The 26,918-nt window shown below is 37.5% G+C and overlaps 2 protein-coding genes across 2 annotated transcripts in view; both read left to right on the forward strand.

The window, feature by feature from the left end:
• The first annotated feature begins 19,528 nt into the window (after nt 1-19,528).
• Nucleotides 19,529-26,918, forward strand: part of LOC131036728 (26S proteasome non-ATPase regulatory subunit 14 homolog) — a 63,214-nt gene continuing 55,824 nt past the window's right edge. Inside the window, exon 1 of the mRNA XM_057968696.2 lies at nt 19,529-19,899. The gene's annotated coding sequence lies outside the window, so the exon portion shown is untranslated. The remainder of the gene's footprint in view (nt 19,900-26,918) is intronic.
• Nucleotides 21,764-22,288, forward strand: LOC131036730 (uncharacterized). The gene has a single exon (XM_057968700.2). It carries the CDS (start codon nt 21,764-21,766, stop codon nt 22,286-22,288), a length of 525 nt encoding a protein of 174 aa, XP_057824683.2.

Genomic DNA, 26,918 nt, shown 5'->3' on the forward strand with positions numbered 1-26,918 from the left:
TTATTTTCTTATTTTCTCTACCCACCCTCTAATCATAGTCGACCTCTTTTACACCTCTCAATCTTATCCATCCATTTCATATAGTGTCTTCTATATAAGGAGATGCTTCCTTCATTATCAAACCCTCACTATGCATTCAGCCCCGATGATTACTTGACCCGACTACGCTTTCGAACTTGCATATGCAATCAAGCCTACTTGCAACCACATTTCCGTTCTTTGTTGAGCTCTTGTGCACATATAAAATCTGAGAGAAAATATATCAAGCAAGATCAATGGAGATAAGAAGAATGGAGATCCAAACCCTATTGGACATGTGATGGTATAATCTTTGTGATTTCATTTGATTTTCATTGTCTTAGGTAATCTTCATATGTTATGGTGGATCTTTGTTGTTGTTAGGTTAGGGTTTTGTGGTTGAATTCGTTTAGTCTTTCAATATTATTGTTATCCATTTTCACCATATACAATTCCAAAACATGGTGGGACACCTCATAACCCCATGTTGCTTATCCTTTTCTGAAAACGATGATGCATCCTTGCAACACCCTCATAATGCTCCCCTACATATTGAAGTCACCATTCATAAAACTCGTATCAAACACGTACTCATAGATGGTGGAGCTGGCTTGAACATTTATGCATTAAGTTTAATAAAGGCTTTGGGATATTTAGAAAATTTAGTGGATCCAAAGAAGAAAATAACTATCAAATCTTATTATGAGGAAGATCATTCTTCTAAAGGGACTATGGCGTTATCAATCAAAATAGGACCTATGAAAAAAGATACATTGTGTCGGGTTCTAGATTTAAATTTATCTTATAACATTCTTTTGGAAATACCATGGATTCATGGCATGCGAGTTGTTCCTTCTACCTATCATCTATTAGACATATCTGATACCGGGAGTAAACTGAGAGGGGGGGAGGGGGTGAACTAGTTTACCATCAGAAATTAGAACTTAATGCATATCAAAACCATTAAACCAGAGCATAAAAGAACCAACACAATGATGCATAAAACGTGAAAGCTCAGTACACACCGCCAATATTTTTATGTGGAAAACCCGATAAAGGGAAAAAACACGGTGGGAAACCCTACCCATAATCAGATGAATACTTTGCAGCAGTATTGTGAACAATTATAATGGGGTCTGCACTTGCAGAAAGGCCAACGACCTAGAGTGCACTGCTCATCATAAAAAGAAGTCTCGCTGACTTACAAAAACATCGAACTACAATTCAGAAAGAATGGATTGTGGAAGTAGCATCTCCTAATGCTTGATACAGTTCCGATTAAGCACATATGTTTGCCCTACAATACAAAAACCTTTATCGAATGATACATCACTTGTTCACACATAAACCTTCCTCTGATAATGCAGACATGATCATCCATCCCATCGATATCCAAATTTCATGAATAAGTCAACTATAAATACAGATCTTCAACCTTATTGACAAGGTCGACTAAACCCTAAACCCATAAGCCAATAATAACAAAAATTATATTACATGGTATCATCATACCAATATTATGATTTAAATTACATAGCATGGCTCTAAATCAAGTAACCAAACAATTCCACCCACCGGAAATTCCGCTGAGACCAAAATCCAACATGCTTCACCAACCGGTAGAAACCCTAAGTGAAGTAACACAGAAAGTCTAACCGGATCCAAATAGGACTACCATAACAACACACCAGCCAATGCAAAGTCACCAAACACTCTAAATATGATCAAGAATCACCTTTAGAATGTTATAAACCGATTCCATAAGCCGGACCAAGATCGTCTGACCAAAACACCAAATATCACTTAACGGTAAAGCCAACCGGGAAAGCTAGAAGCTAGCCAGTACCGGTAAATACCAAAAGCGATAACAACCAAAGCACCAAATCATGAACCAACATAATATATCAAGCATATAACCATCCAGAGTAAGGATCCAAAACTGATTCCAAAGATCTGATCATACTGGATTAGAATCATAGCCAAAACCAAGATGATCACCAAGACTAATCAGGATAGGCCCAACTAGGATATAGTGTTGACATCAATGACAACACTTAACCAAATCTAGCATATTGCCAATAATCTCCCCCTTTGACATTGATGACAACACTAAATGTGAAAAACATCCAAGTGCCGAGGAATGCCAACAATCTCCCTTAAAGATATGACTGATTTTCACATGAATACCACGTCTCCCCCTTTGACATCAATGCCAAAGGATGGATACCAGATCAAAAATATTGAACCAAACAATTGACTACTCCCCATGAGTAGTAGCATCATCTCATCAACCCAAATCAAATAAAATATCTGATAAGCTTACCGGATTGATGCATTCCTGCATCTCTAAGTCTCTTCTGGAGGGTTGGTAACCCCCAACTGATCTTTGAGATATTCAAAAGTATCTTTAGGCAATGGTTTAGTTAGAATATCTATAATTTGTTCCTTAGTAGGCAGATTAAACCAATCTAACTTCCTTTGCTTCCACCTTTTCCTTCAAGAAATTGTACCTTATAGAAATGTGTTTTGATTGGAATGAAATACCAGATTCTTTGACATATCAATAGTAGCAGTATTATCACAGTGAATAAAAATAGGCTCATCATAACTTACCCTTATATCTTTTAACATTTATTTCATCCACAAAATCTGAGTACAGTTGGTAGCAGTAGCTACATATGTTGCTTCGGCAGTAGATAATGAAGTACATGATTGTTTCTTGCTAAGCCATGAAACCAACTTCTTCCCAAGATAGAATGCACCACCGGTAGTTCTCTTCCTATCATCCACATCTCATGCCCAATCAGAATCTATACATGCACATAATCTGAACTCATCATTCTTTGGATACCATAACCCAAGGTCTGTTGTACCTACCAAATACCTGAATATCCTCTTAACAACAATACCATGAGTATCTCTAGGATCTGACTAAAATCTAGAGGCAATACAAACAACATTCATAATATCAGGTCTAGTCTGATTTAAGTACAACAATCCACCAATCATTGATTTGTATCTACTTGGATCAATTTAGGGGATTCATCATCCTTTGACAATTTGCAACCGGTTATCATAGGAGTACCGACATGTTTGGAATTCTCAAGTCCAAATTTCTTAAGTAACCCCTTCACGTACTTAGTTTGACAAATAAAAATACCTTTATCAGTTTGAGTAATTTGCAAACCTAAGAAAAATTTCATCTCACCAATCATAGACGTTTCAAATTCATTCTTCATATCATCAGCAAATTTCATGCATAGACTATCTTCTCCTCCAAAAATGATATCATCCACAAAGACTTCAATTATCAGTATGTCATCATGCTCAATTTTGTAATAAAGGTTACTATCAACATTACCTTTGCTAAAACCAAGCTTAGAAATATATTTGTCCAATCTAGCATACCATGCCCTAGGGGCTTGTTTTAGTCCATATAAAGCTTTCTTCAATCTAAAAACCATGTCCTTGTCTTCTGATAAATAAAATCCATCAAGTTTCTCAATGTAGAATTTCTCTTCAAGATCTCCATTCAGAAATGCGCATTTGACATCCATCTAATATACCTTGTAGTTCTTGTGTGTAGCATAAGCAAGAAAAAGTCTTACTGCTTCAATTCTTGCAACCGGGGCATAAGTCTCACCATAATCAACTCCTTCTTCCTATGAATAACCTTTGCAAACCAATCTAGCCTTGTTCCTCACAATTTGACCTTCCTCATTCAATTTATTCTTGTAAACCCATTTAGTTCCAATAATGTTCTTGTCTTTAGGTCCAGGAACTAGTTCCCATGTCTTATTATTTTCAATATGATCTAATTCTTCTTCCGTTGCTTTTATCTAATTTTCATCTTTACTTGCTTCAATAAATGATTCTGGTTCAATTTGAGAAATCAAACATACCTCTTCAGTAGCTAGCCTTCTCCTAGTCATCTCACCTTTTCTTTTATCTCCAATAATTTGATCTTCAGAATGATTTAGTTTCACATACCAGTGAGTCTTTGAATTTTCTTTACTTACTAACTCTTTATGTTGTTCCTCTGTCACAGTTGAGTTTTCTGATGTTACCAGAGTGACAGGTTCACTGTTCTGAGCAGCTTCATGCATTACCAGTTAAGGTCTGATAAATCCATCTTCCGATCTACAGTCATATGATCTGATCTGATTACTGTCATGCTCATCCACTTTGACATTTATGCTCTTTGTTATCCTATTCAATATTTTTTTATAACATCTACATGCTTTGCTCTTGGTATAATAACCCAAAAATATTCCTTCACCACTTCTAGGATCAAATTTTCCCAATGCATCATCTCTTCTAATGTAATATTTACTTCCAAAAATTTTGAAATATCTGACAGTAGGAGTATGACCAAACCATAATTCATAAGGAGTCTTACCAGTATCATCTTTTATGTGTACTCTGTGGAAAGTGTATACAATTGTATTGATAGCTTCCCTCCAATAAATATTAGACAATTTAGCTTCTATCATCATAGTCCTTGCCGCATCCAATATGGTTTTGTTCTTCCTTTCCACCAATCCATTCTGTTGTGGAGTCCTAGGTGCAGAAAGTTGTCTTCTGATTCCATTCTTCTCACAAAATTTGTTGAATTCACTAGATGTAAACTCACCGCCTTGATCTGATATCAAACACTTTATCTTCAGTCCTGTCTCAGTATCAACCATAACTTTAAAGATTTTGAATTTCTCAAAAGCTTCATATTTTTCTTTCAAAACTACTACCCACATCATTCTAAAATAATCATCAATAAGTAACATAAAGTATATGTCACCTTGAAAACTTTTAGTCCTTTCCGGTCCACACATATCGGTATGAATAAGATCAAGAATTTAATTAGATTTATTGTTGGCATTTGGCATAACTGATGCAGATGAGGTGATGCAGTTGAAGACTAATGATGACACCGGTAAAGGATATGAGTCTATTTGTGATGAAGAGATTGAGATTCTATGATTAGATGACATGATCAGTTATTTGTGTTGTCATAGATGGCAACTGATGTCAAATGATGTTTCTGATGTTTTGTTTTGTCATCTAAGTGATTTGGTTCACCGAAAGACAGGGTTTACCCACAGAGAACTAAAGTCTGTGAAATAGAACTTTAACTAGTAAAGCAGAGTTGTTTTGATCGAATCAGACGATCAATGATGTTTGGTGATTTGCGGTTTGGATGGTAAACTTGTATCATGGAAAGGTGTATCTGACCTGTTGGTTAACAAATTTGCCTTTCTCTAATTTTTTTTATAATGACTCATGCATACCCTGCTGAAAAGCAAAAGAAACCAATAGTTGGGTGACCAATTACTAGTTTACCCTCGTCATTAGAGTGCAGCTCCCCGTATGATATTCAATAAATTTTTATGCAAAGTAATCACAAATAAATGCACTTTTAACTATAAAGCAAGAAAGGCTTTTCACATCCATTTGTCAACACAATACGAATGCTACGAAATAATTATTCATAATGTAAAGCCCACAAACTTGAACTTCAAATATTTCACTCTTATAAAACTAATTTTACAAAGTGTGCTCAATGTATTATGGACTCTGATCGAGACTCACTCATGCCTCAAAGGACAAGGGGGATCAGAACATCCAAAAAAATAACAAACAACTAATTTCATTTATCAAATGAATTCACACTTATAATAAACGGATAATCAAAGAAGTAAAATATTTTGCACACAAACATATATCCCAACAGAGATTTGTTCTTTCATTCAAACACACAGATTTGAAGGTTGTGCAAAATATATCATTTCATTCACAGTTAAAATGTCTTCACTAAAAATTCCAAAAGAAAACTAAGTCTGCTAATCCAATTCAAAAAAATTCGGGCCTCCATAAAAGCTTTTGTTTTAAGCTTTTTGGGTTTGGATATTTTCCCAGGACACTTAATAACCATATCTTCCATGGGAATGGTAATAGGAACCATACTGTGTTTCTTGCCAATAGAAGCTCCAAGCCATCGAGAAACATTGGAAGATTATTTGGGCAGAGGTGTCTGATAATCAGGTAGATCAACAACGGTCATGGTGCTCATTAGGTTTGGATTTTCTTTAGATTCTTTCTCTCCATCTACATCCTAAACTGAAGGATTGTTTGACACTTGCTCATCCATGGCCACTTGGGTTTCCTCACTCGAATCTAGGTCCACAACAATCTGGTCTGTTGTTGGTTCCTTGTTTCTCCTTCTGCTCCTAGAACGAGTGAATCGAACTACTGAGGAGCTCAATGGGGATTTCTTTGACCTCTTGGTTTGAACTTCTCCAACTTTTGGCCTTGTGGAACCTGAACAATTTGAATGGTTCACCTTCAAATCCCCCTACTCTGATGTAGGTAAATCTGGGAAATTAGATAAAATAGCTTCCATATATGCTGACTAGCTCCATGGCTTCAGATGACATTCTTTTGTTTGTGTCTCCCTGCAGTTCAAAGACAAGTTTGCCTGCGAAAACATCATTCCATCTTGTAACATTTTCGACATATCTTTGTTGTTGTAGGTGTGGATAATAATTGTAAACCTTCATGCCATCCACCCAAGGCTCATGATGTAACCCTTGCCACTCTCTGGTACAAGCTAGAATATAAAATAGATTTGAAGACATGTAAAAACTAGACATTCCAACAAAATTACTCAAACCCTCATGAAGCCTTTCAACAATAACTTGTGCCCAATCAAGATATTTTTCACCAGCCAACAATACCTGAATGTAAAAACACATCTAGTCCTCCCAGTAGAAAGCATGTGAATTCCCTTTGAGTCCGTTTAACAAAATCACAATATCCCGCACCTCCATTATGAAATGCTCTCTTGTAAGAGGTTTGGGTAATTGGGAACCCCCTTTCTGAACTTTTAGGAGCCAATTCCTGGCAATGATGCTCGTGTAGGTGCTTTTCTTCTCAGAGAAGAATGCGTATGAAGTACCAATGGACCAATCTTCATACAACTCCTCATGAGGAATTCCAATTGCACCCATCACTATTTCCTTGTTGATTTTTACTAACAATTCACCACTACTGGTCCTAATGCACCTGTTATCGGCATCGTACCTATTCATACATGCTATCACCAATTCTAGGAAAGGGTTGGCAGTTGGGAATGCATCAACTTCAATCAAGCCACTTTTAACAATTCTTTCCATCATTGAGTTAGCCTCGAGGTTTCTAGCTCTTTCCAAAAAAATTCCTAAGTCGGCTTGGGCTAAAGAAGTGTCACCCAGTTCTGGAAGTGCACTGACTAAGCATGATGTGCGACCAAGCTTTGGAAGAGTCAGCCTCATGATGGCTACTTTTTCATTCATCAAATAATTTATAGGAAGGACATGATTCTATTCCAAAACAAAGAATTTTACTATACCGATTTTCTGAGCTAGTAACATAGCGAAGAAGAAATTATCAAAACTCACCTGTTGCCACCTTCAATCTGTGTAACCCTCAGAAGTATGGAGCTAAAATTACCTTCGATGCCTTACTTCTCCAACAATAACAACTACTAATTTCACAATTTGAGAACTTACATATTAAGTGGTGGAAAAACTAAATAATACCTACGCACGCCTCATAACAATTCATTCAAGCGTGTGAGATAACTCATGATTTGATGGGATTCAGACAACTTTCTTTATTACATATAAGCTCCACACAAACGACTTGAGTTTTCATGATTTCTTTCCATAATTAGAAATTTAAAACACGATATGCTCATAATATTCCTTTTGTCGCGCCACCTTTGCTTTATTAATGTCTTCAGAGCCAACTTGAAATGAACTTTTGAACCGTGAACCATTTATCAAGAAGTTCAATGGTTCAAGTTCAGCATGAGAGAACAAAAGGACTGCCACCTTACGACTCAACACAACTAAACTGGGAATGAGTGAAGACTTTGACAAACATAAAGGAGGACCTTGGACTTTGAACCTTGAACCACATTAAGAATGGTTCAAAGGTTCAAGTACAAAGCTGACTTAGCACATTGACGCTCACACACTTAACAACAAAACAAAGTTGTGACACACACAAAAGCACCGGTTGAACCTTGAACCAAGACGCAGGTTCAACATACGGGTTCATTAAGACAAAAAAAGTGAATCATAAAGAAAAAGGTACATAGCCAAGTACGGATCAAGCCGAATGGGGGAGGCAACATTAATGACACTTTATTTTGCTCAAGACAAAGACTTTAACTATCAACAAAATAACAGGGTAACATGACCGGAACCAGAACTTGTGAAGTTTACCAGAAGGTGTGTTTCAAAATTCTGATGAAGTTTTGCTAAGGTTTTAGTAGGGTTTAAGACCGGTGAAGAAATCATCAAACCAGTAATGATTTTTGTTATGACGGTGATCGACGACAAGTCTACATGAAAGTGGTAACATGACACAACCTGCGTGAATGATTTAATTACTATTTTGGTGTGATTCAAGGAATAATTTCTTGGGAATTAGCGAAACACTTAGTAGAGTGTTTTAAGGTTTTGGCTTTGTTACAGATCAGATTTTCATGATGGGTTACGATCAACCAATGGTTAATATTGAATTGTAATTTGTTGTAATGATTTGTATATCGATTTGTGATGATCTCTTATGATTGTATTATAAATTCATGATGTAATTAGGGTTTAGTGGCCGACCTAGTTGAGATGGATATTTAGGAAGACATAGTTGATGTTAATGATGTTGGTGGTCTTAGAGAATATGTTGAGCTGTCCAAGTGAAGTGTGAGATCCGTTAGAGAGTGTTGTGCATAACTAGATCTAATCAAGAAAGAAAAGAAGTGAAAGTGACAAATCATTCTTTCACTATTGTTCCCTAACAGTTGCATCAGGTTAAATCCCTTAACCGGGTAGGTCCTAACAAGCCTTAAACATTTAATTCCTCTAACAGGGCAGCTCTCAAAAGAGTGTTAAATCCTCTCACAGGGTTGATCCTAATAGATCATCAAGCTCCTAACCGAGCTGCTAGGCAAATCTCTTAATCAGATGACTCCTAATAGGGTCTGCTCTTAACAGGGTGTATTGTAAGCTCCTAACAGGGCATACTTAAAAAGAGTACAAATATTTGTGGGTGCGAACTCCCACCGTGGTTTTTCCCTATTTGGGTTTCCACATCAAAAAATTATGGTGTTCATGTGTGGAATCTTTTTCATGCGATGTTCTTGTTTATGTTTTATTTCATACATTATTTCTGAGACACCGACTATGATGCTTTATCAGAAGTTTATCAGAGGTTACCGATACTGATAAGAATTGGTAGAGAAAGTATTTTATCTGATTGATGAGGTTAATGATCAAGTTTATATGGATGCTTAAGTGGTGAAAGTACTAATTGATGTGGTAAATAATTTGATTAATGTGTTAAGCAAATATGATAAAGAGGTTCTTAGATCTGATTAAAGAAGTTGATATATTTGTTAAATGGTTTTAGATATGAGATAAGTTTTTTTTTTAGTTTAAATTTTCAATTGGTCTTAATACTGATTCACCCCCGTCCCCTTTCAGTATTAATCGGATCCTCATAGGATTAACAATTGGTATCAGAGCTTTGGTCCTCTGTGTGCAAAAAGCCTAACCGCTTGAGGGAAAGATTCTGAGGAAGTCAAGATGATGAAGAAAGAGGGTCCCAAGTTCAACAAGGATAACTACAAGATCTGGAAAGACAAAATGAAGATCTACATCAAAGGTCTTGGTGCACAATATTGGAAGAAAGTTGAAATAACATATGTTGCTCCTACTACTACTCCCTTGACACCGGATGAACTCAGAGATCAACAAGATAACATGCAAGCCCTAGAAGCTATTGTAAGTACTTTATCTGATTCAAAATATATTGATGTTCAAGGATTGGAAACTGTAGGCGAGGTTTGGGAAAATTTAGAGACAATCTATGGAGGAGATGAGCATGTTCTAAGAGCCAAAGAGGAAAACTTGAGAGGAAAGTTCAATGACATGAGAATGCTTGAAGGAGAAAATATTGCACAGTATGGTCAGAGAATCAAAGAAGTTGTTGGCGGCATAAAGAGTGCTAGAGGTAAAATAGAAGATGATGCAATAGTAAGTAAAATGCTTAGAACTCTTCAACCTCAATATGCTATAAGAGTATCGACAATCCAAGATCTTAGATCTATTTCAAAGGATAAGGTAACTGTTGATTCATTGATTGGTAAGATTACAACTTTTGAGTTAAATAGTTTTGACAATAGTGTGACAAAGGCTACTAAATCTGCCTTTAAAGCTTCTATTACCGGTTCATCTGCTACAAAAGGAAAATATATATGTCAAAATCATGAGTGCAGGACAAGTCAAGGAAGTAATCAGGGAAATGAAGATAATGAAGATCAAGTGATGGAACTTGAGACATTGTTAGCAAAGAGATTTCCAAGAGGCACCGGTAAGTATAAAGGAAAGCTACCTTTGAAGTGTTTCTCTTGTTAGTGTAGGTTTTTTTATTTTCCTTATGTTAGGGGGTATTTATTTTTCCTACACATATATTATTAAGCTTGCTTAGGTTATTAGGTGTGGTTAATATGAGGACACGTGGCAGAATACATTAGCTACATGTGTAACTCTCCACCTCACATGGGTAGTTGAGTTACACACCCTCTTTTGGCTTGTTGTGCCACCTCTCATAACCACTATTTTGTCATTTCCTAAGTGGGTTATGGGGTAGTTGGGTTTCTCACCCTCTTTTGGCCTTATGTGCCACCTCTTATAACTCCTTTTTTGTTTTCATGTAAGGAGGTTATGCCACATGTTTTGGCATTTACCAAGTAGGTAAAAACCTCCCACCTTTTATGGGGTAGTAGGTAAAACCTCCCACTTTTTATGGAGGTGGGAGTTAATGCACCTCTTGGTTGTATATGCTATTATTTTTCTATATAATAAGCATTATACTCTCACCTTCACAAGTGAAGTGATAGCTCGGTGAGAGTCTTCTCTAAATTCTCTTCTTTATCTCTATTTTTCTCTCATATCAGATTTATCTTCATTCAGCTATTTTGATCTTCGATCATCCGTTGCTTGGAGTTGCATGTGATCTATGACCGACATCAGATCTTGGCTCAATTCTTGCTTCTCACAGAATTTAACATGGTATCAGAGTCGTGTTGTCTGGTATAGCTCATTGCTTTTCTAATTTATTTGAGAGATTTGAGATTGTTAGATAGCTAATATTTTTCTTAAAAACTAAGTATGCTCTTCTCCTGCATTTTCGTGTGATCTGGAGAATCAGAACAGTTTTAAGGAAAATAAGCTTCTAGTTAAATCTGGTTTTATATATGTGTTCTTTGAGATCTGGGTGATTGCAGCATTTTTGGTAATATTGGAGGCTTCTTTAGCATTTCCAGAGTGTCCAGAAGGCTTGTGAAAATCATAAGTGACTTTTATTTCACCAAATTCAGAGTTTGGAGAACACAATAAAAAAAATAAAAAAATCAGAGTACTTGATGGAAAGCTGGAAATGAGCACTCTTCATAATTGCAGGTCTTATTGAAATATTCTACCCTTCTTTGTTAGATATTGCAGGTTGAATCAGCTGCATGTTTTTTTTCCTTCTATAGATCATATCTTTCTTCTCACAACTCTATTTTACAAAAACGAATAGTTGTTGGAAAGGTATTAAGATACATTGAGCAGCAATAAGGCTAATTTTTTCAGATTTTGTGTTAAATTTATATGTATTTAAACTTTCTATTTTGGCCATTAAAGCCTTAGAAAGCATTGTAATCTGATAAAAGCCTTGTAAATGCACTAATTATAAAGTGCCAACCTTGTAATATTTGGGGGGGGGTGATTTCAAAGACTAGTGAAAAGGGGGGGTGTCTCTTGTGTCTTCTTTCTTGCACTCTTCTTGACTCTTTGCAATCTTCTTTTCTGCTATCATGGATGCATCTACAGTTCCACTTTTAACACCATATAATTACTTTGAATGGAAATCTAAGATGATAATATATCTGAAAAGACATGGATATCATCGTGTTACTATGGGACTTGAAACTGAACCTCAAGATGCTGCAGAAAAGATTAAATGGTTTAATAAATGTGATGAAGCTTTTGGTACATTGTGCATGTCAGTCTCTCCTGACCTTCTTTTTCACATTGAATCTGCTACTACACCAAATACAGTATGGACTACTTTGGGAAACCTCTTTGGTAAGCAGGATGAACTAAGAGGTCATCAATTGGAGAATGAACTCATAGGGTTGAATCCAACCAATTTTGATACTATACAAGACTTCTTCACTAAACTTAAGTCTATAAGATTGCAGTTGGAACAGTGTGGAACTAAGAAAGATGATAAGCAACTGATCTTGAGTATTCTTTCTAAGCTTGGTCCTAACTATTCAGTGTTTGTTTCTACATTCTATGCTACCAAATGTGCCCTAGGTACCACATTCAAAATGCCTTCTTTAGATGATTTTGCTGCAGAACTCACTAGGGAGCAGGACAAATTGGTTCAAATGGGTACAATAAAGCCCTCTAAGTCACATGCCTTAGTTGTAAATCAAGGCACAAAAGAACATAAAGGGTCTAGTAAGCAAGATAAGAAACAAAAGAACCAAGGAGAGAAGAAGAAAGATCAGAAATCTGCTACTTCAAAAGCAGACAATGAGACCTCTTCATCAAAAGGTGAACAACCTAAGAAGGAGAAGGTCAAGTGTTCTTATTGTAAGAGGCCTGGTCATGATGAACATAAGTGTTTAAAGAAACAAATTGATTGCCTTTCAAATCTTCTTGAAAAGAATAATATCAAGGTTCCTGATTCAGTCAAACAGAGTTCATCAGAAGGATCTTCTAAGGACATAGATAAGAGTAAGGGGAAAGGAAAGGGTAAGGCCCTAGTTTCTATTGCTTCACAACCAAATTCTTGGATAATTGACTCAGGTGCTTCACACCACATGGCTTCTTCAGAAGATGATTTCACATCTTTAGAGCCATGTTCTATGCCTTCCATCTTAATGGGTGATGACACTCCTATTGAAGTGCATGGGAGAGGGTCTGTTGATGTGGGTGAAGGAACATTTCAAGATGTCCTTTGTGTTCCATCTTTATCAACTAATCTCCTATCTGTTTATCAGATCACTCACACTGGTTTTGGCAAGCGAGTTGAGTTCACATCAGATGCAGTGGTAATCAGCAAAATGCATAATGGGTCTACTGTTGCTGTGGGAAAAGCAGATCATCATTCTAGATTATATCAGTTTTCTCACTTTGTTCCTGACTCTCCTTCGACAGTTTTACTCACTCATGCAGATGAGGTGAGTTGTTTGTGGCATCAACGGTTTGGCCACTTGAACTACCGTTACTTGCAACAACTTAGTCAACAAGAAATGGTTTCAGGGTTGCCTTCTATTCGATTTTCTGATGGAGTTTGCCAGGGGTGCATTCTTGGTAAGCATCCAGAGGAGAAGTATGATAAAGGTAAAGCTTGGAGAGCTACACAACTATTGGAGTTGGTACATAGTGACTTGGCAGGACCATTTCCACAACTATCCTTTAGCAAGGCTAGATATGTCTTGCCATTTATTGATGACTTTTCCAGATATACATGGGTTTACTTTCTCAAACAAAAGTCTGAAGTCTTTGAAAATTTTCTAGATTTCAAAGCTTTTGCAGAGAAACAATCTGGGAAGTTCATCAAGATTCTGCATACAGATAATGGGGGTGAATATGTTAATAATCAGTTTGAACAGTTTTGTGCTTCAGAAGGTATCAACATGCAGCACACAGTTCCATACAGTCCTCAACAAAATGGTGTAGCAGAATGAAAAAATAGGTCCTTGAAGGAGATGGCTAATTGTATGATTCACTCCAAGCCTTTGGCACCTCAGTATTGGGCAGAGGCCATCAACTGTGTGTGTTACATCTAGAATCGAGTTCCTCATAAAGCTGTGAAGGGGGTAACTCCCTTTCAAGCTTGGACTGGTCGAAAACCCACAGTTAAACACTTTAGAGTGTTTGGTTCTCTTGCATGGGCCCACATTCCAGCTAAAAAACACAAGGCTATGGATCCGCAGAGTAAGCCTTGCATATTTGTTGGATATCCAGATGATGTCAAAGGGTATAGGCTTCTCCATCCCACTACTCATGAGTTGTTCATTGAGAGGAGTGTTCGTTTTGAGGAGAGTTCTTCTAGTTCTTCTCATACCACCTCTCCATCCACTATCACATTGGAGAAATTGCATTATGATGACAGTTCTTCAGAGGATCTTAATCCTCCTAATCTTGATGAGGAGTCTTCTTCCTCTACTTCAGATGGTGACAGTGATGATGAGGATTCACATTCCTCTCATAGTCATCATTCAGAGGCTGATGATTCTCCCCCAGACTCTCCAGCCTCAGTGCCTCTTTGGGCTCGACAAACACTTGAGTTAGCAGGAGATTGGCTTGGTGATCCATTAGATACTAGAAGAACAAGGTCACAATTTCAGCAAGCTCCACATCTCTTCATTGCTTCAGCTTCTGATCCACAGTCTTTTCGAGAAGCTTCAGGTGTTCCTGAGTGGGATGCTGCAATGCAAGAAGAGTTCAATTCCTTGGAAAGGAATCACACATGGGATTTAGTTCCTCTTCCTAAGGGAAGGAAACTTGTTCGATGCGAGTGGATCTATCGAACAAAATTTGCAGCGGATGGGTTGGTTGATAAGTATAAGGCTCGCTTGGTAGCAAAAGGTTTTTCCCAAGTTCCAGGGGTTGATTACTCTGAGACTTTTGCTCCAGTTGCTAAGATGAATTCCATCCGACTTGTTCTTGCTATAGCTGCAACCCATCGTTGGGAAGTTCATCAGATGGATGTGAAGAGTGCATTTCTTCATGGTGACCTTCAGGAGGAAATCTACATGGAGCAACCATAGGGGTTTGTTCAGGATCCTTCACTTGTGTGTCGACTTCGAAAGTCTCTCTATGGCCTCAAACAAGCTCCTCGAGCTTGGTATGCCAAGATGGACTCATTCCTTTTGACAGTTGGTTTCACTCGGTGCCATTCTGATCCGAATGTATACATTCTGCAACAGGATGAAACTCTCACATTTTTGGTTCTCTATGTTGATGACTTGTTACTCACAGGGAGTCACTCATCCACCATCAAAGCAGTGAAAATTGCTCTACATGATAGATTTTTGATGTCAGACTTGGGTCTTCTACATTACTTCTTGGGAATTGAGATCACTCAATCATCTTCAGGAATCTTCCTTGGACAACCCAAGTATGCACTTGATATGCTCTCCAGATTTCACATGGCTGATTGTAAGCCTGCACCTACTCCATTTTTGTCAGGGGTCAAACTTGAGGCTAAGTGCTCTTCACCCTTGGTTGATGGCACTTTATATCGACAGCTTGTTGGAAGCCTCATTTATTTGACTCATACGAGACCCGACATTTCTTATGCTGTGGGCATGGTCTCTAGATTCATGCAAGAGCCACATGAGTTGCATTGGAAAGCAGCTAAGCGAATCCTCCACTACATTCAGGGTACTCACAATTATGGAATTCAGTATGTAGCAGGTGTGGATATTGACTTGGTAGGATATACGGATTCAGATTGGGCAGGTGATTCTCAGGATCGCAAGTCTACTTCTGGGTATTGCTTCTCACTTGGTTCTGGTCCAGTTTGTTGGTCGAGCAAGAAGCAGTCTGCAATTGCTCTTTCATCGACAGAGGCCGAGTATCGAGGGGCAGTCAATGCCACCACTGAGGCTATTTGGCTTCAAAATATTCTTACTGAGTTTGGTATTCCAGTCAGAAAGCCTACCATCATCTTTTGTGATAATCAGAGTGCTATACAGATCTCAAGAAATCCAGTTCATCATCAGAGGATGAAACACATTGAGATACATATGCACTATATTCGGGAGCTCATTCAGGAAGGCATCATTGATCTTAAGTATTGTTCTACATCGGAGCAAACTGCGGACATCTTCACCAAACCTTTCACTGAAAGCAAGTTCCTTCATTTGCGATCTTTGCTTGGGATGCAAAAGGTGTCTACTTCAGGAGGGGCTTCTTAGTCCTTCATTCTTTCTCTCTCTATTTAGGGGGGTCTATTCCTCTTATGGGGGGGGGTGTCTTCTTCTTTTGGGGGGGATATTTATGTACATGGGTACCTAACATGGCCTCATTTGCCGGGACCCATCTTTTCACCCACCTAAGGTACGCTTAAGGGGGGGTGTTAGTGCAGGTTTTTTTATTTTCCTTATGTTAGGGGGTATTTATTTTTCCTACACATATATTATTAAGCTTGCTTAGGTTATTAGGTGTGGTTAATATGAGGACACGTGGCGGAATACATTAGCTACATGTGTAACTCTCCACCTCACATGGGTAGTTGAGTTACACACCCTCTTTTGGCTTGTTGTGCCACCTCTCATAACCACTATTTTGTCATTTCCTAAGTGGGTTATGGGGTAGTTGGGTTTCTCACCCTCTTTTGGCCTTATGTGCCACCTCTTATAACTCCTTTTTTGTTTTCATGTAAGGAGGTTATGCCACATGTTTTGGCATTTACCAAGTAGGTAAAAACCTCCCACCTTTTATGGGGTAGTAGGTAAAACCTCCCACTTTTTATGGAGGTGGGAGTTAATGCACCTCTTGGTTGTATATGCTATTATTTTTCTATATAATAAGCAATATACTCTCACCTTCACAAGTGAAGTGATAGCTCGGTGAGAGTCTTCTCTAAATTCTCTTCTTTATCTCTATTTTTCTCTCATATCAGATTTATCTTCATTCAGCTATTTTGATCTTCGATCATCCGTTGCTTGGAGTTGCATGTGATCTATGACCGACATCAGATCCTGGCTCAATTCTTGCTTCTCACAGAATTTAACATCTCTTGTAGTAAAATTGGTCATATTGTTGCTAACTGCCCTAACACCGATAAGAAAGAGAATTTTAGAAGATTCAAAGGAAAGGGCAAGAAACATTGTTATGTTGCAATAGATGAAGGTGTGACCGATGAGGAGTCTGAAGATGAAGATGACAATGAAGAAATTGTGTTTGCAGCTGCGAAGGAGGAACTGCCAAATGAAAAGGCACTAGTGTCTCATATGGAGAATAGTGATGAATGGATTATAGACAGTGGTTGCTCACACCACATGACCAGAGATAAAAGTAAGTTCATAACCCTTAATGAATTTGATGGAGGTGTTGTTAGATTTGGAAATAACTCTCCTTGCATAGTGAAAGGTAAAGGTTCAATCTCTCTAAATGGGAAGAGTAATGCCGATGATGTGTTTTGGGTTGATGGTCTTAAACATAATCTTTTAAGTGTTGGTCAGCTCAATGATAAAGATTATTTGCTTGAGTTTAAAAGTGGAGTCTGTAGAAATCTTGGAGGTAATGGTGAACTGATTGCTACCGGGAAGCAAATTAGAGGTAACTTATTCCATTTGAATAGTAATATTAATAATCGTCTGGTTGCAAGAATGGAAGACAACTGGTTATGGCATAAAATATGTTGTCATGTTAATTTTGATAATTTAGTTAAGATAAGCAAGTCAAGTGTTGTAAGATGATTACCTTAACTTGTCAAACCAGATAGTGTGATATGCAAAGATTGTCAAATCAGTAAGATGACCTCTATTTATTTCAAGAGCAAGAATTGTAATTCTGAGAATATTTTAGATTTGGTACATACTGATCTATGTGGCCCCATGAGAACAAAGAGTTATTACGGTGATAGGTATTTCATGATTTTCACCGATGACTATTCTAAAATGATGTGGGTGACATTTTTGAGAGAAAAATCAGAAGCATTTAGTAAATTTAAATCATATAAATCTTTGGCTGAGAAGGAAACTAGTAAGAACTTGAAATGTTTAAGATCAGACCGAGGAGGTGAATTCACATCTGATGAATTTGTTAAGTATTGTGATGAATAGGGTATAAAGAGACAGATGTCTGCTCCGAGGACACCACAACATAATGGCATAGCAGAAAGGACGAACAAAACAATAATAGAAGCTGCAAGAACCATGTTATTGCAGGGTAATGTATCCAAAATGTTTTGGAGAGAAGTGGTCAATACTGTTGTATACACTTTAAACCGGGTACTGGCAAAGAGGGGTAACAATGAGCCACCATATGAGCTATGGTATGGAAAAACTCCTTGTGTAGGTTATTTCAAAATTTTTGGAAGTCAATGTTTTATTAAGAGAGATAACTACACTGAGAAATTTGATGCAAAATCTGATGAGGGAATTTTTCTTAGTTACTCTTCTAAGAGTAAGGCATATAACTGTTACAATAAGAGAACTAGGAAAATTGTTGAAAGTGCTAATGTAAAGTTGATGATCTATCTGATAAGTCTGAAGGTACAAGCAGATCAGAACCTGAAAAGGATGATAACGAGGAAAATTTTGTGATCATTGAACCAGAGGCAAAGAGTAATGAAGAACCGACAAATGCAAAATTGGATGCTCAACCGGTAAGCGATGACAGTGAGGAAGAAGATGAAGAACCTGATCTAGAACCGACACAGGCAATACCTAGATATGTCAGACTGAATCATTCACAAGAGCAAATATTAAACTAAAAGGTGATTTTCCATGGAAAGAGATGTATTTTAAGTGCACACAAGTTTTCAGATTTATTTAAAAATATATTTATCAAAATGGGGAAAAATGTATCCATGCACTAAAGTTTTAATTTATAAATACACAAAAAGAATTGAAGCAAAAAAGATAAAATTTACTATATAAAGAGTGACCCCATGAAACTTCATTTTTTAGCATTTTATCAACAACTAAATCATAGTGTTTAATTTATAAAAAAATATATTCAAATAATTTTTTAATTTTTTTTAAAAAATAAAAAACGTAAAGTACACTAAAAAATATACATTTCATTAGTTTACATCCTTTCAAAATCCAAAACTTATATGTTACTTTCTTGCAATTCAAGTTAAAAATTTGGATCTATGCTAATTGTTTCTTTTATAAAAGTGTGACATGACTTTGCACTATTATTATGTTGCCCTAAAAAACTCAACCAAAATCAAGAGAATACTAGTGTTGGGTGCTATAGTTCTAACATTTTGGGGTTTGTGAAGTTTGGAATTGTTTGTCATTTATTTACTTCCCATGTTGGTGTTCTCACCTCCACAATAGCTATGGCGATGATGATAAAGAGTTCATAATCTTAAGAAAAAAGAGAAAATAAATAATATAAACTAAAATGACTATCTTATGCACAAAATCCTTGCTTGGATCTCATGCAATGTAATGTAGACTTTCTCTCATAAAATCTTGTAAAAAACAATGAAAGATGCTTCAAATACATTTTAATAACCTTCAAACTTCTCTTGTCTACAATAATTAAGTTGAATTGCTTGCTTGATCATTATAATTAATTTCTATATTAACATTAGACTTTATAACGAGAGAGGGAGCAAATTTCTAATAAATAAAATTATACCCACATTTCTCAAATTTAATTACAAAGATTTGTAAGAGTATAGCACTAAATTTCCTTAAGTTGATTGCATTTATTTCACTATAGCCTAAATGAATCCAAGTAGGGTAATTAAACCCTCACAGTAATCTAGTTTTAACTTCATGGGCTCGAAATTTACAATCTTAGACCGAATTAGCAGCGCATTGACATTGCTTGTGGTGCAAACTATAAGCAAGCACATGCCAATGCTTAAAAATTCGGCATCAAACTATATTGTCGAAACACAGTCTTTATTGTCAAACTGCTCTGCCTAGTTTTAGGTGGGCATCAACCATAGAAGTCCAAACCCTTTAATTTAGAGTTTGTTCTGTGAGCGTGGATTGCAAATCTAGTCGGGAATCCCCATTCTCGTTGCTTGCCAGTTGAAATTAAAGGAGAATTCACAGGCGGGATTTACAAGTCTTCCTAGGTATTTTAATCTTAATCTGGCTAATTCAATTTGCAGGCTACACATCTTTTAAGTATATGCTGGTCGAATGTAATTTTGTTAATGTATCGCCGGATATAAATGTCTGTGCTTGTTTTTGTTGTTGTTATTTGATTGTATTTGCGAAAATCACAAGGCTAAAAATAATGATGAATGGTTCATTTAAGGTTTTAAAAGCAAAAAGGATTCAGATATGCCTAAGAGGCATTTTTTTCTTTAGCTGTTTATTCTTGAGGGTATAGATGATCGAGATATTTTTTTTCTGGGTTTTCATTTACATTGAAACTTTCGGCTCTCTGTTCACTGATAGGTTTTAGCGTTACATAATTTCTAATGGGTTAGTTTAGTTTCCGTGTCATTGATATGCAATGTGAGGATTTCTTAAATTGACCAAAGCTTGGAAAGGAGGATACCAACAGAGCAAAGAGGCAGAACGTTAACAGATATTTCGATATAGAAACCAGAGGTTATATCTGAATTATTTTAAAAAAATTTCTAACTAGAGGCCATTTAACAGCTGGTTTTTGGAAAAGTGCCAGCAGCAACTTCTGTGGATGGTTATATTGGATGAAGGGTACATAAAACTTCAATTTATGACTAAAATCGAATTTGACAAGAAAATGTAAAGGGTTGGTTATTCGTGATCGAACAGATCCTAAAATGTTATGGAGACAGCTACGTTTGAAAAGTTTTTAATTGGGTGATAATAATTTGGATGTGCATGTGAGTTCTGCAAGTACGAAGACGAAAGTAGAGCTTCTAACATGACTATCTCTTCTCGCGGGTGGTGGTTCAAACGATTGAAAGAAATAGCAGCCACTGAATGATTCCCAAGGGAACTTCAAAAAATTAATTGCTTTACCCTGGCTTCCACCTAATCATGAAGGTGGCGAATTAAATAATATAAGCGGCGATGGAGTAATCATGGTTACAATCCTTTTACCAAATTATATGGGACTATCCTTAAGCCACAGATATGTAAGTGGGTAGAAAAATAAAACTCTTCCTGAATGTTTATGGCCCATTATTCCACTATTACTGTTGATGAGAAATTGAGAAAGTTAAAGTGAAGTAAACTATAAGTTGTTATTTTCATTGTGCGTCTTGCCTTGTTGTCGTATGTATTTGCGGGAGTCTCCTTGAGGGACAATTCCACCAAATATGTAATTGGCCTTCAGCCTTACATATTTGGAGTCTATCGATAATTATCCAAGTGGTGCGATTCTTCATTTGTTTGCAAAATAAATATAGTTATAAAGGGGGCCGACTTTTGGCAAAGTCCGCCACCCTAAATGAAAGGTTACATTGCCCTAAATGAAGAGATGTCTTATTCCTAAGGGAGCCGACTCCTCATGGAGAGTCACCTTGCATGGGTATAAAGGGAGATCAATTATCTTCCCATTTGCATTCGAATACACACTCAGCAGATCGTAGAATTTTCACAGGAGTTCGCACCTATCTGCAGATCGAAGATCATCTACAGCAGTTCGTGGATTATCTAAGGAAGTCCGATTCACATTGCAGATCATATATCATCTATGGTGGATTGTTTCCAATCATCTAGCTTCAAGGAGTGAAGCAATTTTGTAAATACAACTTGCTATTTTGTTGAATATAATAAAAGACATTTGTTGCTGGGTTTTTCACCTTCAAGTTGGAAGGTTTTCCCAGGGTATATGCTGTGTAAACTTGTGTTAATTGTCTCATATCTGCATTGTTAGAAATCTGATCATAAATTTAACATGGTATCAGAGTGGGTTTGAGAAGATAGTGATCAGATTTCCTTATAGCAGCGAAGTTCTCTTTCATCTCTGACCTTCAAGGAGCAATATCAAAGCCTCGAAAAATGGTGAACGGTCTCAAGGTCGAAGATAGACTTGAAGGTGCTTCAAACTTCACTTCGTGGAAGTTTAGAGTTCTTATTGCACTTGAAGAAAATGATCTTCTTCAGTTTGTGGAAGAAAAAGATTTATCTGAGCCAAAAGATCAAGCGGAGAAACTTCAATTCAAGAAGAATTCCATAAAAGTGAAGAAGAACTTGATTGACTCCGTGAAGGATCACTTAGTGCCTCTCATTTCTAAGATGACAACTGCAAGAGACATGTTCAAAACCTTGGAAGGTCTATATGAGATCAACAACACAAGTAGGACTCTTGCATTGAGACAACAACTTCATCAAGTCAAGATGGCAAAAGAAGAAACAGTCATATCATTTTTCATGAAGATCTCAGAGCTGAGAGATCAACTAAGCGCCATTGGAGATCAAGTTGTGGATAAAGATCTTGTCATGTTGGGCATTAAATGGCCTTCCTCATTCTTGGGAGCCATTTATTCAAAGTATCAGTGGGAGATCCAAGTTGCCCAAGTTTGATCGTCTTCGTGCTGATTGCATCCAAGAAGAATCTAGGTTGGCTGCAAGGGGAAATGGCAAAGGCTCTCAAAATGAAGACACTCATGTTCTAGCCACTCAATCTACTAAGAAGAAAGGAAGAAATTGGACAAAAGGCAACTTCAAGAGGAATAGAGATCAAAGATTAAATTCTGCACCTGATTCAAAGAAGAAGAAGAAAGATTCCCACATTTAGTGCTTTAGATGTGACAAGTTTGGTCACTATGCAAGAGATTGTTTAACAAGGCCAAAGCAACAAGTGGTAAACATTAATGAAGTCTCAACTCAAAAGGAAGTTGGAGACAACTCTAATGGATTCCTCTTCATATCCGCCTTATCAAGTAATGTTCCCACGGATAGTGACACCTGGTTGATTGATAGTGGAGTTTCTCGTCACATCACATGCTATTGAGAACATCTTTCAGATTTGATGGAAAGGGAGACTAGCCTTCAAGTGATCATTGGAGATGATGCATGCTATTTCGTGAAAGGATTTGGTACCACTTCTCTCCATCTAGAATCTGGCATTCCCCTTCATCTAAGTGATGTCTTGTTCATGCCAGGAACAAGAGGAATCTTGTATCTATTTCAGCCTTGGAGGACAAAGGTTATCAAGTAGCATTTTCAAAAGGGAGAGTTCTTGCATGGCCAAAGAACTCCAGCATCATGATTGCTCGTGTGATCGTGAATCGACATGAGAGTTTGTACAAGCTTTCCATTCGTCCAGTTTAAGCTCTTCTACATGACTCTTCTAGTTCCAGCGAACTATGGCATAGATGACTTGGTCATCTACATTACAGGGCTTTTCCATCATTGGAAAAGATGGTTGAAGGTATTCCTAAACTTAGTCATGTACATGACGGTACTTGTAAAGGTTGTGCTATGGGTAAAAATACTAAGAGTCCATTTCATAGCAGTGAAAGTAGGTCAAAAAAAATATTAGATCTTGTACATTCTGATTTATGTGGTCCAATGTCTATGGCATCCCTAAGTGGATTTTTTTATTATGTAATTTTCATAGATGATTTCTCTAGGAAAACTTGGATTTATTTTTTGAGGACTAAAGAATCTGATGAAGTCCTAGGTAGATTTAAAGAGTTTAAGGCCCAAGTAGAAAACTTGTCTGGGAAAAGAATTAAAGTTTTAAGGTCTGATAATTGAGGTGAATACACCTTTGGTAGCTTTCATGATTTTTGTATTGAGGTAGGAATTAAGAGGGAGTTTTGTGTCCCTTACAACCCACAACAAAATGGGGTTGCAGAAAGAAAGAACAGATCCATTGTTGAAGTTGCAAAAGCCATGATCCATGATCAAGACCTTCAAACATTTCTTTGGGTCGAAGCATCCAGGACAATAGTATATGTTTAGAACAAAAGTCCTCATCGGATACTGCAGAATATGACTCCAGAAGAAGCCTTTACAGGTGTGAAGCCTGAAGTCAGTCACTTGAGAATCTTTGGCTGTCCAGTGTATGTTTATGTACCTAAAGATAATTGAACTAAGCTGGATCCTTCTAGCAAGAAAGGGATATTTGTGGGCTACAGTGAAACTTCTAAAGCCTATAGAATCTACATTCCAGGTCAGAAGCATATAGAGGTTAGCAGAGACATCACCTTTGAAGAAGATGTTGCATTTAGAAAATCTAAAGGTTCATGCATGGAGATAGATGATGAAGATCAAGAGACTCCTCAAGACATGGACATTGATCTTACTCCGGAGATTTAGAGGGAGTCCACTAAACCAGTAGAGACTATTGATCCAATTGAACCCTTGGATCCTACTGATGGGCCTAGAGATATTATTGTGAATTGAAAGAGACCTCTTTGGGCAAGGAACACTATGCAGGAGGCAGAAAAGTTCGCGGCCCCTAGAGGCACATTCAGAGAAAGTAGAAGACCACAGAGATTCTCCAGCTATGTTGCATTGATGTGTAATCTTATTGAGACTGAACCTTCTAGTGTTGAGGAAGCCTCAAATCAGCAAGTATGGAAAGATGCTGTGGATGAAGAATATCAATCCATTATTAAGAATGATGTTTGGGATATTGTACCTAGACCTGAAGGAAAGTCAGTTGTATCTCCAAGTGGCTATTCAAGATTAAGTATGTAGCTGATGGAAGCATTGATAAGTACAAGGCTAGATTTGTGGCACATGTTTTCTCTCAAAAAGAAGGAATAGACTATGAAAAAGCATTTGCTCCAATTGCTTGCTATACTTCCATCAGGACCATCATTGCCATTGCAACAACTAAGGGATGGAAGCTACATCAGATTGATGTGAAGACACCTTTTCTCAATGGCGTAATTGAAGAAGAGGTCTACATTGAGCAACCTGAAGGCTTCGTGATTCATGGGAAAGAGTCTCATGTATGCAAATTAAAGAAAACATTATATGGTCTTAAGCAGGCTCCTCGTGCATGGTATGAAAGGATTGACTGATACTTGATGAGATTGGGGTTCTGCAAGAATGATGTTTATCCAAATCTTTACTTCAAGGTAGTCAATGGTGAAGCTTTAATCTTGGTTCTCTATGTTGATGACTTATTTCTTACTGGAGAAGAACATCTCATCTTTAGATGCAAGAAGGAGTTGACTTCAGAATTTGAGATGGACCTAGGACTTATGCATTTTTTCTTAGGATTGGAAGTGTGGTAGAGGCCTAATGAGATCATCTCGAGTCAAGGAAAATACACCATTGACATCTTAAAGAGATTTGGAATGTTAGATTGCAAGTCTATGTCTACATCGATGGAAAGTTGGAAACTAACTTGAAGAAATTGAGTGAATCTGCAGCTAGTTCAGATCTTGTGGATCCTACTATATACAGACAGTTGATTGGATCTTTGATGGATCTAGTTAACACTAGACCGGATATTTGCTACGCAGTGAGTGCACTTAGTCAGTTCATGTGTGAACCAAGGCAGATACATCTAGATGCAAGCAAGCATATCTTGAGGTACTTGCATGGCACAGTTGGATATGGCTTGAAATATTCTTCCAGTGTGGACCCGAATCTGCAAGGCTATTCTAATTCTGATTGGGCAGGGAGTGTTACTGATCGAAAGAGCACCTCTGGTTGTTGCTTCAATTTGGGATCTGCTATGATTTCTTGGTGTAGTAGGAAGCAGTCTTCAGTGTCATTGAGCACCATAGAGGCAGAATACATTGCAGCATGTGTGGCAACTCGCGAAGTGGTGTGGCTTTGGAAGCTCCTTGCAGGATTGTTTGGACAATCGTTGGAGCCTACAGTTATTCATTGTGATAACCAAAGCTGTGTGAAACTTTCTGTCAATCCTGTGTTTCATGACAAAACAAAGCTTGTAGAGATCAAATATCACTATATTAGAGATATGGTGCAAAGGAATGCTATTCAGCTGAGGTACATTAGCACTGATGATCAGACGACCGATATTCCCACCAAGTCTCTTGCCAGAGTGAAGTTTGTGCATTTTCGAGACAAGCTTGGAGTTGTGGAGAATGAAGCCCTTGTCGAGAGAGTCTCAACATCAGTGATTTCTTGAGATGTACTTTAATGCATTCTTCTCTGTGAGAGAGAAGTTTGAGGTGCAAGCCCTTGGTAATGCATTCTTCTCTGTGAGAGAGAAGTTTGAGGTGCAAGCCCTTGTTAATGTACTCTTCTCTGTGAGAGAGAAGTTTGAGGTGAAAGTCCTTTTTCCACCCTGTGGGAGTAGCCAAGATGGATGTCATGTTGAGAGACTCCATGACAACATCACTTGTGTTTGATCACCCTTTGGGAGTAGCCATGGTGACTGTCATGATGAGATGACGACATCATGTTGAGTGACTCCTTGATGGGCACTTGTGTTCATATTTATTTCCATTCATGGGTGTAGCCATGATGGATGTCATCACGTTGAGTGCCTCCGTGATGAATTCTGTTCCACCCACTGGGGGTAGCCATGGTGGATGTCATTCCATGACACAAATATGAGCAAGGAGTCCTCCATATCTAAGGAGTGTTGTCGTATGTATCTGCGGGAGTCTCCTTGAGGGACGATTCCACCAAATATGTAATTGGCCTTCAGCCTTGTTGATTGTAACTAGGTAGAATGTAGATTCCAGTTGCCTTAAGGCAACATTGTAATCCGCCAAGGGCTGGGCCCTTCTCTCCCCTATCACACGCCACACTAAAGGGAAACGTGTTCCCTCTAATAGGGCCGACCCTATAACTAAAAGACACACTCCACTCAAAAGGGAAATGTGTTCCCTCTAATAGGGCTGACCCTATAAAGTAATAAAATAAATAAAAAGGATCAGCACCAAGCCGACCTCAAATAGGTCCTCTTGCCTCATATAAATAAACAACTACTTGACCTCATTAATATACAATTACATCACATGCGATAATCATTCTGCAAATGCGAAAATCAGAAAGAAAGAATTCTAAATGCGAAGTGAAGGAAGTGTGCATTGAGGTGATTGTTAATACAAGGGTGAACTTCAATAGAAGATGCAAATTGCAAGACATATGTGAAGCCAAAGACAATTTCCAGATCTGTTCATCTGAAGGTCATCTTCCTGTTATATGCAAAACAGATTCAAGAGGTGTATTGCTATGTGAAAGGCTTAGACAAATTGGTGTGCCACATCAA

The sequence above is a fragment of the Cryptomeria japonica genome, chromosome 3, assembly GCF_030272615.1.
Source record: "Cryptomeria japonica chromosome 3, Sugi_1.0, whole genome shotgun sequence".
NCBI lineage: Eukaryota > Viridiplantae > Streptophyta > Pinopsida > Cupressales > Cupressaceae > Cryptomeria > Cryptomeria japonica.

Excerpts from the sequence above, each read along its gene's own strand:
- LOC131036730 (XM_057968700.2), top strand. The coding sequence starts at position 21,764 with ATGGTGAACGGTCTCAAGGTCGAAGATAGACTTGAAGGTGCTTCAAAC.